Raw genomic sequence first — 16724 nt, forward strand, 5'->3', positions numbered from 1 at the left:
CCTCAGTTTGAGAGGATGTGCCTAATCCTTTAGAGATTTGAGGAACCAGTGTGGGAACATATCTGAAGCAGGGTGTTGGAGAGCTTCCCTCTCAGAGGCAAAAGGGGAGGGGAATGGGGGAGAAACTCTGTGAAGGGGACACTAGAAGGTGGGTAATATTTGGGATGTAAATAAATAAGAAAATTTACATATAATATCAACTGCCATCATGTACTTAGGCTTCTTATGTAGGTAAGAATCATTTTGGTAGACCTCATTTGTCCATGGTGCAAATAAACTCTGCTGTTAATATACTACAGAACAGAGGACTCTTTGTGGCACCTAAGTGATAAACCTTGTACTTCTACTTATTCCTTACCTTAAGTACAACTTAACATATACTGCAAATATAGATGAAAATGTTTTGATTTCTAGATATTTCTAACATTCAGAAAAAATGTTTGGTAAGTCACCAACCCCTGTAGCCAGGAGGTGTTCCAAGTGTCAGAAAAAGTTAGAAGTTATCAGACTATTTGCCTTGAGATGACAACTGCAGAAACTAGAAAGGTCATGTATTTATTAATTTATTCTGAGTAACAGAACTGTGCCATGCACCATGAGTATTAGACTGTGGCTGCTACGACATACACTACACAGATCTTCCTTCAAAGAAACACTGAGAGTCAATCTTCAGCACACTGATCATTAGTAGGCAGCAGTTTTTGTATCTTCCACTGATTCCATTTCCAAGTCACAAGATCTCATGAATTTTTCCATCCAATCATTGAACTCAAAGAGAGTGAGAGAGCTGCTTCATTAATCAGAATGGGAGAGGGTCTTCATTCCGTCTAAAAGCATTGTCACTAATGTTCTCCAAGGTTCTCTCTCTCTTGTGGGCTGCCCCAGAGCTGGCTGGAATTCTCCCTCCAGCACAGCAGTGGAAGTTCTCGCTTTCTCCCTACTCTGTTTTCATACATGCCAGATCTGCATTGTGGGCAAACAAATCTCCCACTGTTTTCCTTTTTCCTTCCTGCATGGCTCTTCAGAGGCTTTTTCCCTTGATAGATTTCTTATAAATATAATTTTGTCTTGACATCTACTTTTTTATATGCCCTAAACAGACACACCACCGTACAGCAAAAACAGTTTCTCAAGTCTCACAAAAATGTGGTGTGTATGGAAAGCCTTTGCTTGATTGTAAAACTTTTTGACCATAGAGAAAAAGGAAAGCCCAATCTCTATGAACTAAGAAGCTTTGATTTTTTTTCCTGTCATTTTGAAAGCATTTTATTTTTTAAAATACGACTGGGCAATATTTGGAATGTAAATAAATACAACAATTTAAAAAACTATAGCAGGGAGCACTGGGGGTTTTCCTACTAGGCTATTAAAATGTATTTTAATAAAATAAACAGTGATGAAAAATTATGTCCTATGAAATGTCAAATACTGTTTAATTTATTTTAAAGGAACATTGGTAGGAAATTATTTAGCAAATATATATATATATATATAATATATATACATATATTATATATATATATGAAACTTCCCCACCATATATTACCTGTCTCTTTTATTTAATATATGATTTTTCTTCCTTTCATTAATGTTACATTGGATTTGTTCTCAATAGGCTTTTAAACACTTTATAGAAGGAAGTTGGGGAATGATTGTAGCTACCCACAAACCACTTCATAGACTTCCATGTGAGATATGCAAATGTAGTCTCCTAGTTTTCCTTTTCCTCACACACTTTACCTTAATCCTACAATAAACTGCAAAGACTGAACTTTTCTATAAGTCTCTCATACTCTCTCGAAACTGCCCAGTGTTTTGAATTCTTAATCTTTAAAAATTATGTTTATAATTATATACCTGATTCATTAGAAATTAAATAATCTGTACTAACTAGAGTTTATCATATCAATGTAGAAGATTCATCAATCTAAAATGCATTATTAGAAATAGGTTGGATATATGACTTAAAAAAAATTCCTAATTTTGCTTGTCAGTAAACACATTCATGTATGCTAAGTAGGGATTCACATTCTTTGTGTTGTAATGGAACCAATCAAGGAGAATTTTGGTCTGTTACTTTTCATACTTGCTGGATATGCATACACCCTACCACAGAGCCACACCCTAAATCCTTTTGTTACACATCTGGGTAATTCATTTTTTCCCTCTTTTATTGTTAATATATCTTTTTTTTTAATGTCCACATTTAATGTAAAAGGTTAAGCATTGGGTTATTTACACGTGCATTAGAAAAGATGGCGGAGGGGCTCCGAGAAGACAGTTCATATCAATCAACCCCATTAAATAGAAGCTTCTGTTTCCAAACAGGGTCTCGGTGGACCAGCACCAGCTTCAGATGAGGTCAGCCATGTTCATGGGCCTCTCGTCTATCTGGGTGGCGTAGTACTGCTCGATGTCCCTGAGAATCCCGATGTCATCATTCTTCACAAAATCGATGGCCACACCTTTTCGTCCATACTGACCCGATCTCCCAATTCTGTGAATGTACAGTTCTCTGTTGTTGGGCAGGTCATAGTTAATGATGAGGGACACCTGAGGGACATCCAGGCCCCGAGCCCAGACGTCTGTGGAGATGAGCACCCGGCTGGCACCTGACCGGAACTCCTTCATAATAGACTCTCGTTCTTTCTGGGGCATGTCTCCATGCATGGATGACACAGTGAAATTGGCTTCTCTCATTTTCTCTGTCAGCCAGTCAACCTTCCTCTTGGTGTTGCAGAAGATGACGGCCTGGGTGATGGTCAGCGAGTCGTAGAGATCACATAGAGTATCAAACTTCCATTCCTCTCTTTCCACGGCCACAAAGAACTGTTTGATGCCTTCCAGAGTCAACTCATCACGCTTCACCAGGATGCGGATGGGGTTGGTCATGAACTTGTTGGTCATCTCCAGGATCTCATGAGGCAGTGTGGCACTGATGAGAACGACCTGTGTGGCTGGTGGCAAATACCTGTACACATCATAGATCTGCTCCTTGAAACCTTTCTTCAACATTTCATCAGCCTCATCCAAAACCAGCATCTTGATAGCCCGTGTCCGTAAACTTCTCCGGCTGATCAGATCAAAGACGCGTCCGGGCATGCCTGCCACCACATGCTGCCCATAATCCAGCTTCCGGATGTCCTCCCAGACATTGGTGCTCCCAATGCAGGCATGGCACTGCACGTTCATGTAATCCCCCAGAGTGAGCAGACCCTTCTGAATCTGCACCGCTAACTCTCTGGTTGGAGCCAGAATCAAAGCTTGGCTTTCTCGAACCTGGATATCCAAGCACTGCAGCACTGAGATACTGAAGGTGGCCGTCTTGCCTGTGCCAGACTGAGACTGTGCAATGACATCTCTCCCTTCAATTATCTGCTTGATAGCACGCTGCTGGATCGCTGAAGGTTTTTCAAAACCATAGGCATAGATGCCGCGCAGCAGGTCCTCTCGCAGGCCCATGGTGTCGAACGTGGGGGTCACATCCACCTCCTCGCTCGTCTCGAACTCCACTTTGGTCATGTCCTCCTCTTTGAGCAGCCTCTTCCACACCCAGCCAGACGTCGCCATCTTGGCCGTGGCCGCCATGATCCTGATTCCGCTGAAAGACCTGAATTTTTTTTTTTTTTTTTTTTTTTTGATGTACAAAGAGGGGCTGTATTAGAAGGGTAGTTATGGGGGAGGGACCATGGAGGAAAAAGTGTGGAGGGGGTCAGTCTTCCTTTAGGCTCCCGAACACAGCAGCTAGTACACTCTGCTGTTCCAGTCGGACTTCATTGGGCTCCAGGTCCATCTGGTCCTCGTCCTCATCCTCACCCAGCTGGATCTCCTCAGGGTTGGCCTGCTGAGCCAGCTCTGCCAATTCCTCCCTGGATGCATCACTCCTCACAAAGATCTTGCTCTGGGCCCTGGGGGCCTGGTCCCGCTCTGCCTCAGCTGCCAGCTGTTCTGCTCTCTGTTCCAGCAACTTCATGTCATCCATGCCGCTCTGCCCAGGAGCCAGGTCAGACACGGTGCCTGTGGCACTGCCCGACACCTTGAGCATCTGTGAAGCCATGAAGTTGACCTGAGTATTGTATGTGGCCTGCACACTCCGCCGTATCCTCAGCATCTCCCTGATGGTATCCTCATTGCCGTGCCGGACCTCAAAGTCCTTCCATGTTTGCCAGAATGCCCCAGTTGTCCGGGGATCACAGATCTGGGAGCAGAAGCTGTAGATGGCCCGTGCGCGGTCGATTTCACCGAGCTTGCACTCCATGTCTGCAAACCGCAGGCACATCTCACGGGCATGCTCATCAGACAGCACCTCAATGGCCTTCTGGTAGATGCCACGAGTGTGGGTGACGCCATAGATCTCAGCAGCCCGCTTGATGTAGATGTTAAACATGTCGTACTGCTGTGCTGGCTCCACTGCCCTGGTCGCACGGTCATACACAGCCATGGCATGGCGGGCAAGGCCCCATTCCTCCTCCAGCTGTGCATAGAGCAGGTATAAAGTCTTGGCATATTTTGGTGGGCAGCCATCGAGTGCCTGCTCAAAGAGATCCCGTGCACGCTCCAGCTTTCGGCCCCCATAGCGCGAGATGAATTTGGTCAGGTAGGTGCTCCAGATGTCTGAAACATTGGGCCACTTGAACAGTGAGATGCCACGCTCATATGCCTTGAAGCTCTCCTCAAAGTACTTGTGCTCCTCCAGGAACATGGCATAGTTAATAACGATCTGTGGTGTGGCTATGCGCAGGTCCAGGATTCGGTCATACACTGCCTTGGTTGACTGGAAAGTGCCCAGGCTTTCCTCCAAGTCAGCAAGCATGGACCACACCTTCAGTGACTTATATACACGGTTCTGCACAGGTTCTGAACCATCAAAGTACTCAGCTTGGCGGGCAGGCAAAGCCGTGGCTTTCCGAAGCAGCTTTAAGGCCTCGTCGTAATTCTCGTGCCTGAGCTCCAGCTCCCCACACTGGCACCACACACTTGCCAGGTCATCCACCTGCTTGAAGTTCACCTTGGTGGCTTTCTCTAGGATGACACGAGCATCATCCAGCTGTCCATTGTCTTCGTAAAACTTGGCGAATGCAACCCACAGTGTGTGGGGCTTGCCTGTGGCTTTGAAAGGGTCTACTGTTTGCACAGCCTCTGTGTATGTGTTGATAATCTCCCGAGGGCGGCCCTGATGTAGGGCTACACGCTTGTGCCACTCGTGGACGTGGTGTGGGTTCTGGCGCAGAAGGACGCTATTGAGAAGCAGGGGCCGTCGGCTGATGAGCTGTTCGAAGCGGGCCAGGCGCAGCGCTAGGTCCACATCGTCCTCCTCCTCACGCCCCAGTTCAGAGGCAGTCTCCATCTTCACTGCAATCATGCTCTCCTCAAACTGGGCATAGCTGTCGAACACCTGGGTGAAGTCCCGCACGGTCATCACCATGCGAATGGCCTCCTCATACACATCCCGAGCCTTTTCGAAGTGGCCACTGCGGATATAGTAGTCTGCCAGAGAGCACCACAGCTTGCCCAGCTGGTCAGTGAAACGGGTGAGCCCACCACGGATTATGGCATCCACATTGAGAGACTGTACCTTGTCTGGATTCTGGGAGATAAGGTCACACAACTCGTGCCACAGCTGGTAGTTGGATTTACCAGCCTTGGATACAAAGCGCTCATCATTCACCACGGTGGCCAGGCACTGTGCAGCCTCGTCTAGCCGGTCACTGGATTTGAGATACTCGATGTATTCCTCAGCGCTCTCAGGACTCAGCTTGAGGAAGCGACGGTAGCCTCGCACAGCAGTCTCAGGCAGTGGGTGTGAGCGCAGGAAACGCAGATAACAGGGGCCAGATGCGAGAGTGTTGTGTGATGGGCAGTGCCCTGAGGGCACGGTCAAAGGTGCGGCGGGTATGTGTTACCCTTCCCTGGTCCATGAGAAACTGGCAGTAGTCTAACCACAGGCGTGGCATCTTGTGCATGAACACAAAGGCCCTCTCATGGCAGTTGTTGACATCTTCATAGGCAGGGTCAGTCACACAGCGATGTTTCACCTGTGCCCGGCGTGCCTTCAGATAGTGGTACCAGAGTTTGTAGCTGCAGGGAAGCAGTTTGAGTGCCCGCTCATACAACTGGTTGAGTTGGGGCTTGGGGGCCCCCTGTTTGAACTCGATGTAGCGGAGCCAGCATTTGACGGAGAACTGGTTCCTCATGATTTCTTCCTCATAGGGAAAGTCCTCTTCTTCAAAAACAAGGTCCGGCCGCTCGGGACGCGGAACTCGCGCCATCACCACCCTCTTCCTGGCTCTCCGGTACAGTCTGCAGCCCAATTCCCAACAATGGTTCAGTCGCAGCTGTGAATAGAAGTCCAAGGATCTAGTAGTTACTCGTCTCACACAGCAAGCAGGCAAAGTGTGTGTTCCATCACACCTTTAATCCCAGATAAAAGTTGTAGCCCAGATTAAAGGTGTGTTCCAACACACCTTTAATCTCGGATTACCTTGAACTCCGAGATTTAATCTTCTGGAATCCATAGCCACTATGCCTCAAGATCTCCATACCAAGATCCAGATCAGAAGCTTCTATCTCCAAGCCTCCAGAAAAGGGTCACTGGTGAGCCTTCCAATTCTGCATTGTAGTTCATTCCAAATATAGTCAAATTGACAACCAGGAATAGCCACTACACCCTCTTTTCCCCCTCCCTCTCTTCTCTTCCTCCCAAGTCCCTCCCACCCTCTACTTCCCTTGATTATTTTGTAAGTAGGACTGAAACATCCACTCTTTGATCTTCCTTCCTCTTGAGCTTCATGTGGTCCGTGACTTGTATCATGTGTATTCCACACTCTGTGCCTAATGCCCACTTATCAGTAAGTGCATACCATGTGTGTTCTTTGGTGACTGAGATAGCTCACTCAGGGTGATATTTTCTAGATCCATCCATTTGCCTGTTGATTTTATGATGTCATTGTTTTTAACAGCTGCGTAGTACTCCATTGTGTAAATGTACCACACTTTCTGTATCCATTCCTCTGTTTAGGGACATCTGTTTTTTTTTTTTTTTCATAGCTTCTGCCTATTATAAATAAGGCTGCTATGAATATAGTGGAGCATGTATCCTTATTAAATGTTGGAGCATCTTCTGGGTATATGCCCAGGAGTGGTATAGCTGGGTCCTCTGATAGTACTGTGTCCAATTTTCTGAGGAACTGCCAGACTGATTTTCAGAGTGGTTGTGCCAGCTTGCAATCTGGTCAGCAATGGGACTAAGTGTTGAACAAGTAAGAGTGTTGCTTCTCGGCCATTAGTGATTGTTGCTCCCTGTTGTTATTGATGTTATTTTTGTGTTTGTGTGGTTATCTTCTATTGTGTTTGTTGAAAGGAGATTACTTTCTTGCTTTTTCTAGGGTGTAGTGTCCCTCCTTGTGTTGGAGTTTTCCATCTATTATCCTTTGTAGGGCTGGATTTGTGGAAAGATATGTGTACATTTGGTTTTGTCATGGAATAGCTTGGTTTCTCCATCTATGGTAATTGAGAGTTTTGCTTGGCTGGCATTTGTGATTTTTTAGGGTCTGTATAACATCTGCCCAGGATCTTCTAGCTTTCATAGTCTCTGGTTAGAAGTCTGCAGTAATTCTGATAAGTCTGCCTTTATATATTACTTGACCTTTTTCCCTTACTTCTTTTGATATTCTTTCTTTGTTTTGTGCATTTGGTGTTTTGATTATTATGTGACGGGAGGAATTTCTTTTCTGGCCCAATCTATTTGGAGTTCTGTTGGTTTTTTGTATGTTCATGGGCATCTCTTTCTTTAGGTTAGAGAAGTTTTCTTCTATAATTTTGTTAAAGATATTTACTGGTCCTTTAAGTTTGGAATCTTCACTCTCTTCTATACCTATTATCCTTAGGTTTCATCTTCTCATTGTGTCCTGGATTTCCTGGATGTCTGGGTTAGGAGCTTTTTGCACTTTGCATTTTCTTTGACTGTTGTGTCAATGTTTCCTATGGTATTTTCTGCTCCTGAGATTCTCTCTTCCATCTCTTGTATTCTGTTGGTGATGCTTGCATCTATGACTCCTGATCTCCTTCCTAGGTTTTCTCCAGAGTTGTCTCCCTTTGTGACTTCTTGTTTCTATGTCCATTTTTAGAGCCTGGATGGTTTTATTCAGTTCCTTCACCTGTTTGGTTGTGTTTTCCTATAATTCTTTAAGGGATTTTTGTGTTTCCTCTTTAAGGGCTTCAAGTTGCTTACCTTTGTTCTTCTCTATTTCTTTAAAGGAGTTATTTATGTTCTTCTTAAATTGATCTATCATCATGAGATGTGATTTTTAAATCAAAGTCTTGTTTTTCTGGTGTGTTGGAGTATCCAGGGCTCACTGTGGTGGGAGAACTGGGTTCTGATGATGCCAAGTAGCCTTGATTTCTGTTGCTTGTGTTCTTGCCCTTGCCTCTAGCCATCTGGTTACCTGTGGTGTTAGCTGGTCTTGCTGTCTCTGACTGTGGCTTGTCTCTCCTGTAAGCCTGTGTGTCAGTACTCCTGAGAGACCAGCTCTCTCCAGTGTTAATATATCTTTAGTAGCTCCTACAATGAAATAAAGTTACTATTTAAGAGGTATAGAATACCTCATGCAAAGGAACCTACTTTCTTTAAGTAAAGAGGGAATCAGGTGAGAAGCATAAATTACAGTGTGTTCTACAATTAGCAAAGGTATTATATATCTTTCTGAAGAAAAAAAACAGATTTTTTTTTTTTCGAGACAGGGTTTCTCTGTATAGCCCTGACTGTCCTGGAACTCAATCTGTAGACCAGGCTGGCCTCGAACTCAGAAATCCAGCCATGTTTATTAGCCATCTGTTTGTTTGAGGTTTTCTATAGTTCTATAGATTTCTTTTGTAATCAGTAGTGTTAGTTGTAATTTTGAAAGAATTAATCTTTTTAACAAAATGTGGAAAATAACTCAATTAAGATGCATCTATTGAGGAATATCCTATTATGTAACATATTAACTAAGTAAATAAAATTTAAGTGAAGTTAATTTTGTCATAATTTTATAGTCATTGTGCCTGTGGGACAAAGAAGATGTCAAAGACTTATAATAATATAAAAAAGGCTAACTTCCCTTTGAGGCCTGAAAAAAAAGTCTTAGTGATCACGTTTTTGTCGTGACTTCAGAGAACTTCTAAAAGAAAAAAAAGAAGGCTGCAAATGTACTGGACAATGAGGTACAGCAAGGCATATTGGATGTCTGTTGAACATCAGGCAGTAAGACACATGTTTGCACAAATGCTATCTCTTTTAATTCTCCCAACAGCAGTTTGACATAATTATAATTGTTCTCTTTTAGAGCTATGGACACATTGATTTAACAAGGTTAAGTGACTTAAGCAAAGGACTGATAAGTGGCCAAATGGAATTCAGGTGTTTCAGATAGGACGCCCTTTCTATTTCCACAAAGTAAGATAAGCTTCATGATTCTTTATAATGGTCTCCATTCTCATGATTCTATAATGAAGTTTGACATGCAGTTACTGGTCTAGAAAAATAATGTAACATCACTTAGAAGCAATAAGAACACTGGGTTAATAGTTTTTTCTCAGAGAGTTAGATAAGACACAAGAACTCTCCTGTGCTCTAACCTGATCAGACGGCAGCTCTGGCATATGGTAGTTTGTAAAACCGAAAGAATGGATGAGTCTCAGACCTAAGAATACTTTGTGTCTTTATTGAGACCAGTACATTTCGTTCCTGTTCATTTTCTTGTAAAATCCTCCTATACATCCAAATCATATTGTTAAGGTCTGTTTCAAATAGTATTCCTTCAATGAAGGGATTTGGGGAAACATTATCAATTCATTTTCCTGTAATTAATTCTATTTAATAATCCTCACTACAATAGCTATTCCTGGTTATCAACTTTACATCTGTAATTAACTAAAGCTCCAAAAGCCAAGTGCATTTGTGAGATTATTCCATATTGAAGTATCTGAGGTGAGAAGACCTACCCTAAGCCTGGATCTCATCTTTTGGTGACAACCTTTATAAAGGACATGAGGTAAAATAACTTTTTCTCTTTGCCTCCTAGCCCTCACTATCGCTGACATATCCATTCCTTCTCTGACATTAGTTCCTACTTCATTGGAATTCTTGCCTACACAGATGAACTGAGGCATTCAGTCTGATAGGACAAAGAACTATTGAATTCTTTACCTTTTGGCTGGTGACAGGCATGACTGGAATAGGCAGAACATAGCCTGTAAGGCACTCTAGTAAGTCTCTAATAAGTCTTTTTCTATGACTGAAAAGTATAATATAACTTTCTTGACTCTCTAACTGGGTAAGTACTATATGTTAAATTGTTCATAGAACTTTTAGCACAATGCCAGTATAAAGCAATCACTGTGAGGTCAACATGTTCTCTCTAAGAATTCTATATAAACAGACTTCCAACCAGGCAGTGGTGGCACATGCCTTTAATCCCAGCACTTGGAAGGCAGGGGCAGGTGAATTTCTTAGTTCAAGGCTAGCCTGGTCTACAGAGTAAGTTCCAGGACAGCCAGGACTACACAGCGAAACCCTGCCTCTAAACAAAAAACAAAACAAAACAAAACAATCCCAGACTTCTGTTTGTCATTCTATGTGTGGTAATGAAGCTCTTTAGAAATCAAATGTTCACAATATTTTATCAACATGAAAAAAATAGACAAATTAAACGAATTAAAGTAAATCCAAACAGCAAACTACTAAACACCATTAAACTCATTTGTTAAGGAATATTTATAGACACAGGATACAATTGTTTAGTGGAAAAAAATCAAACTATTCTAACAGTTTGTATAATTAATAGTTTAAAACCATGTACATATAAACAGAAATAGCAACAGTCTGTATGAATGGATATACAAACTTAAATATATCTGTACATTGATATATTAACACTATAAATAAATCTACTCACATATCATATAAAAATATTAAAAGAGCATGTACCAAAGTAGTACAATGACTGAACAACATGACCCTGTTTGAATATTTTCTATGCATTGATGCAGTTTCCAGGCTTTATGTGGAATATAGTTTTATGCTTAATAAAAACCAATGTTTGCAAATTAAAATTAGATGAGATATACTTCTTGTTGATGAGAACTAGTAACTTCAGTTAAGGAATTAATCATGTCAAAGAGAAAGTTTATTTATTTGATATGTATATGTGTGTACATATATATATATATATGGTATGTGTGTATATATATGTATATATGTATATATATATATATATATATATATATATATATATATATATATATACACACACACACACACGTATTTAGGCTATGCTTGATGGACTAAGGGCTTCCTGGCTACCTGCAGAGGACCGACTTAGTGGTCTTCATGGAAAATAATGCATTTTCTCTCCCACTTGAAGGACTTTAATCCATATAACCTGTAAAATGACTGCTATTTAAGCACTGTGGAAAATACCTGACAAATATGACTGTTTATGGAGGAAACTGCATCTTTGTCCAGGACACGAAGCTGCTACTAATCCTTCATACTAGATTTATGTCATGTATATATTTGTGTTTTCCACTTCATCTCTACAGGATATGGTCCTTTTTCTCTACAACATCTGCTCTAAAAACACATCCTCTCTCGTCCTCTAAGCCATCAATGACTTAAGTAGATTTTCCTGTGTACTGTCAGTTATTGTGGATATCAAACATACCAGATTAAGTCACTATGTCCTTATCTCTGATATATTAAAATGAAGAAAGGAAAAAAAATTAAATGGAACTGCCTTCTATGTTTGAAGTCAAAACATGCCTTTGCAGATGCTCAGATGTCATTGTTTATGGAACATAGTTTACTCTCTTTTTTTCACTGTGCAAAACTATTTGTCTTGGAATTATCATTATAAAATCCAGTCTTCCAGCAGAGAATATCTATTCACTTAAATTTAAATTTATTAGATTTTTGGATGTAAGTCATGGAACTGGAAGCTACTTTTTCACTTTCAGATGATGTCATCCTTCCAACATGTTATCTCCATTTCTTTACCATTCAGATGCCATAGGGAACAGTGAGAACTACATATTCTCCTCATCCTAATATTCCTGTTCCACATGTGTCCTCTCTCTTCTTCCATGTATTTTCTCAGTCTCCTTTTAATTTAACCTCATTGGTCCCTGTTTGTTAAAAAATTCTCTGACCATGTACCACACACTTTATCTTTAGGCATATTCATACTAAAGGGTTCATGCCTATGCTGGTTCCAAGGCTCATGCTTAGCCTTGTCTCAGTCTTATGCAATACTTTTTACTTTTTCTGACCCAGTTCCAGATTTGACTTTGCACAAAAATCTTCCAAACCTCTATTTCCTACATTAAATTCAATGATAATCTTCTGATTTATAAAAACAAAATAAGAAAAGAAAAAAAAACTTGATGCTTTTCACACAAGAAATTCCAGAAATGATTATTTTGTTATCTATTTCTACAACTAATTAGGATCACCTAGCCCAGAATAAATACATAACCGGATAAGTTGGCAGTAAATATCTGTGGGTGAATTAGCTGACGGTTTGACAGTAAGCATATTGCTACACATTACTTATATGACTTGAGAAAAATGTATGCTAACGCCTCAGTTACCTATTTGCTTAATGGATCTTCAGAATCATTGGGCTGTTATACTAACAAAGATAATCCAGTGTTACAATGCACGTAGTTGGCTTCAAACACAGCTGGCACATTATAAATGCTTAATGAAGGCAAGCTGCTGTCATTTGTTAGATTATTTTTGTACATGTCTATGTCTAAATTTATAGGGTTTGGCTACTCTGATACAGTAGTCCCACAACGTGCTGACAAAGCAATGTGTAGAGTTGAAGCCTATGCATATGTATGTAAGGAGAAATGTGTGTGATGTATGCAGGAAATATCTTTGTTGCTTCTCAGCTTTAGAGGAAAAAAAATACCCCCATGAAGTATAAAGTTTATCTGATTCTCTTCTATCAGTTTCAAGGCAGTGATTTCTAAATCTTTATCTATCCTAGGGTGTGACTTTATTTATTTCTTTATTTACTTACTTTCTGCTAAGGAAATAACATGACAGCTAATAGAACCATGCCTAACTGGAGAAGTTTGGAATAATTGACCCTGCAGGATAAAGGAGTACAGTCCAAAATAAAACAAAATGAGCTGTGTGTGGTGGTACACACCTTTAATTCCAGAACTAGAGAGGCAGAGGCAAAGGCAGATGGAACTGTATGACTTTGAGGCCAACCTGGTCTACATAGTTAGTTCTAGACAAGCCATGGCTGCATGCATAATGTGATGGTGTCTTAAAACTAAAAAAGAAAAGAAAAAACGGGAATAAAATTAGATATTGACCCTGGATATCAATGCTGACTACATAGCTGCCCATATGACTTGGGATGCTCAGAAAGTTTATTTCTGAGTACATCTAGAGGTAAAGTATGACCTAAGGGAAGACAACAATTTGGTCTTCTCATAAGAATTTTGGATCCTGGAACAATAGTACAAATGCAGACCAGAACACCATATGGCTAGAATTTTAAAATAAATCAAGCTAACCAACTGTGAAATAAAATGAGTTCAAGTCTCCTATTTTGAAAAATGTCCCTCCATACTAATCTGGAATGCTGGTATAAATATAGAAGTTCTTAGACACCTTTGAAAGTGGGTGAGAACTACTGGTCCAGGGGAATGTAGACCTGGATGGCATTCTTGACCTATATCATATTCTTCCTCTCCACTTCTGCTGTGCTCCCATATAATAGGAGATGCTAATAGGAGATGCATAGTGAAATGAAGGTGCTGCAACTCACTTTTGCAAGTTATTTGCACATCTTCCTCCCAGGTTCCTATAATCAGCTACTTTGAGTGTGGAAATATACAGAGAGCTGTAGGAGTGTTAACACTTGCCCCAAAACATATATGTAACTTCTTGAGACAGTTGTAGTATTGTCCAGAAAATATGATGTAATCTCTAGGCAGGCATATTATACTGGTTGCAAACACTCTTTCCCCTTAGTCCAAGATATCAAAGAGTGGATCCACCAAAGTTGAGGTAAGGAGTCTAATGAAAAAAGCCCTCTTGGAAAACGATCACAGAAATATTGTCATCACAGTTCAAAACAAAATATTGTAAAAATAGACGAGTATAATACAGCATAAGGATATCTAAAATGTCTCTCCCCTAAGTTTGTGTGTGAGCAAGGAAGATAATAAAATTAAATATATATAGGGAAAAAAGTCAGTGTGAAAGAGTGAAAAAAATACACACATCAACTTTGCACACAGTCTCATTTTCATTCAAGGTATCTTATTTTGCTCCTTTAAATCGGCGAAGCTGATGAAAGTGGAAAGGATCCTGGAAATCTTCATCATCTGCTTGTTTCTGAAACAAACAGATACACAAACAAAAGCTCTCTCAGACGGAAGAGACTTTAACTGTGTAGAAGAGCTCGTGAAGCACCAGTGAACCTAAAATGTGTTATCATAAGGCTTCTATAATAAGAGGGAGGAATTCAAATGTACCATCACAGACATATCTTAGGCAAGGTAAAGCAAACATCTAGAATCAGCAGTATTTGATTTCTGGTTTCAACCTTAAAACTTTTAGCTGTGTGGATTTAAGCCTTTTTGTCTAGGATTTATCTATAAAAATAAGAATTCAGTTTCCTGAATAACTGAAGATTCAGTGTTCAATAATATATTGACAAACCTTATTTAGAAGAGGTATTTTTTATTTTTATAATTAATCATCATAAGGATTGTATATATTTTAAGATACTACACTTCAAAAATAATACAAAAAATCATACATTATCAGGTTTGAAAATAGGTAGACAGATAACAAAATCTTCCTTTATACCTCCACCAATATAATTCAATGTGTATGCTTTCTGTTTATAAGTTATGTCTGAATGATATGGGATGGAGTAGACAAATCTAAAGACAGGCCACAGAATCCCTGTTTGCATTCTTATTTTCATTTATTTTTTTAAATATTATTTTACTACTTCTTGCAGAAAAGCAAATAAAAAAACACCATACTTCTTAAAATCTGCCTGCTGTTTGAATTGGAAAAATATGGGCACAATGAGAAAAATAAAATGAATGAAAAATAAAGCCTGGTCCTAGTGGGATAAAGGATCGGGAGATACCTGTGTAGACTTAGTAACTATTCACTTAGCCAGAGCCTTCTTAACAAATGAAGACTAAACAACGATAGGCCTGAGCACTGATATGGTGTGTCTGAAACATAGGGCCAGGCTATTTCGTAAGACTGGTAGCTGTTAGTTTTAGAACATTTCAGTCATTTTTTTTTTTTTTTATTCTTACAGAAATGTGTGCTCCAACAAGAAGATTTTTGTAATCTTTGTCAGAGACCCTTGCTCTACAGTTTTGAAATTTCTTATGTCTTAAGTCTGGTGCCCTTCCTGAAAGCACAAAACTGAAAGGGGATTAGCTGTACAAACTAATTGATCCTTGAATAAAGATGCTGCATTCATCTTTATTATATACTCTTACGCTCATGGTGGAGATTTATATGGCATTTTTAACCTTCATATGCAGAAAAAGTAAAAATGTATAAGAACATTCATGTTTATGCATGACTAGTCTTCTATTTTTGTCCTTTACTCTTTATAAGTAGAACTCTTAATTCTTTCAAAAGCATCTTTATCACACTTCTCACTTAGCCTTTCTTAAGGACAAAGTCATATTGTATTATGAATCCTTGTTTTCATGACTGTCTCCTTGGTTATAAAGAAAAAAATCTCTAGAGAATTAGGTATAATTTTCACCTGTGTAGATGCCGTGCCCTACTTTGTTGCCCAATACACATTAGACATCCACTGCATCTAGTTAACCAATACTCCAAAGCATGACTGTTATTGGGTACTTGAAGCTATAGCAATATCTTCAAATAAGTAAGCTGCACTTGAATAGGTCCGAGAACATTAAAACCACACATTTTTAATTGCCATATCGAAAGCTGTGGTTTGAAATTCACCTGCTTTATATATTTAAATTGGTAAAGCACCAAGTCTTGGCTTCTGTGGATGCCTGCCTGAAAAGTGTAGGAAGTCAAAACAGTCAATGTTTCAGAATGAATAGGGGATATACTCATTAGGATTAGGTTGCATATCTAATTGTGGAACTAATGAGGAAGGAAAGGATACTTTTCTTCAGCAGTGTATCTAATGTTATGCTATCCAACATAATATGTTGGTGATTATGATGAAGACATCAACAATGTTAATTTGGGAGAAAGATATGTATAAGTAGCTAGATGGAGTTAAGAGTGTGAAGGTAGAGAACAGAACTAATCTAAACACATTATTTTCATGTGTCACAATGAATAAAATAAAGATAAGGTATTATACAACACCATTGAGAGATATAAACTGAATTGGTTTATTTATATAATCCAAGTCACATTCTTCTTACACAAAGACAGAAGGATATTTAGACATTTAGAATAAGGACAACACAAAACTAATGCTGCTGACCTAAATCTAATAGAATAGATACCTGCTTGACCTAATGAAAAGTAAGAACCAGAAAAGGCCAAACTCTCTCCTCATTGTTCTACAAACGTATTTTTAATGTGCCATAAAATCCTAGTGCAGATTTGAGATAGATGATCAACAGAGAATGATCACAGACTGTATCTTGTAGTGAGAAAGGATTTTGAAAAGGGAGACTCAGGGAAAATA

General features: G+C 39.9%; 2 protein-coding genes and 1 pseudogene across 9 annotated transcripts in view; all 3 read right to left on the bottom strand.

Annotated features, from left to right (window-relative positions):
• Positions 1–16724, bottom strand: part of Lrrc4c (leucine rich repeat containing 4C) — a 1324975-nt gene that overhangs the window by 477835 nt on the left and 830416 nt on the right. The window lies entirely within an intron of this gene.
• LOC147005861 (eukaryotic initiation factor 4A-III-like) lies at positions 2353–10086 on the bottom strand. 3 transcript variants are annotated; one of them, XM_085834623.1, is made up of 2 exons: positions 10055–10086; positions 2353–3541 (listed from the first exon to the last, which is right to left on the bottom strand). In XM_085834623.1, exons 1-2 carry the CDS (start codon positions 10084–10086, stop codon positions 2353–2355), a joined length of 1221 nt encoding a protein of 406 aa, XP_085690749.1. The 3 variants fall into 3 exon arrangements, with proteins under 3 accessions (XP_085690749.1, XP_085690750.1, XP_085690748.1); XM_085834624.1 differs by lacking the exon at positions 10055–10086 and having other exon boundaries at positions 2353–3216; positions 3280–3633; XM_085834622.1 differs by lacking the exon at positions 10055–10086 and having other exon boundaries at positions 2353–3633.
• Positions 3632–6269, bottom strand: LOC147005862 (pre-mRNA-splicing factor SYF1 pseudogene; annotated as a pseudogene).

This window comes from Mus caroli, unplaced genomic scaffold (genome assembly GCF_978045245.1).
Source record: "Mus caroli unplaced genomic scaffold, Mus_caroli_1 scaffold_2, whole genome shotgun sequence".
Lineage (NCBI taxonomy): Eukaryota > Metazoa > Chordata > Mammalia > Rodentia > Muridae > Mus > Mus caroli.

Coding starts and splice junctions, on each gene's coding strand:
- LOC147005861 (XM_085834622.1), bottom strand. CDS start 3,588: ATGGCGGCCACGGCCAAGATGGCGACGTCTGGCTGGGTGTGGAAGAGG.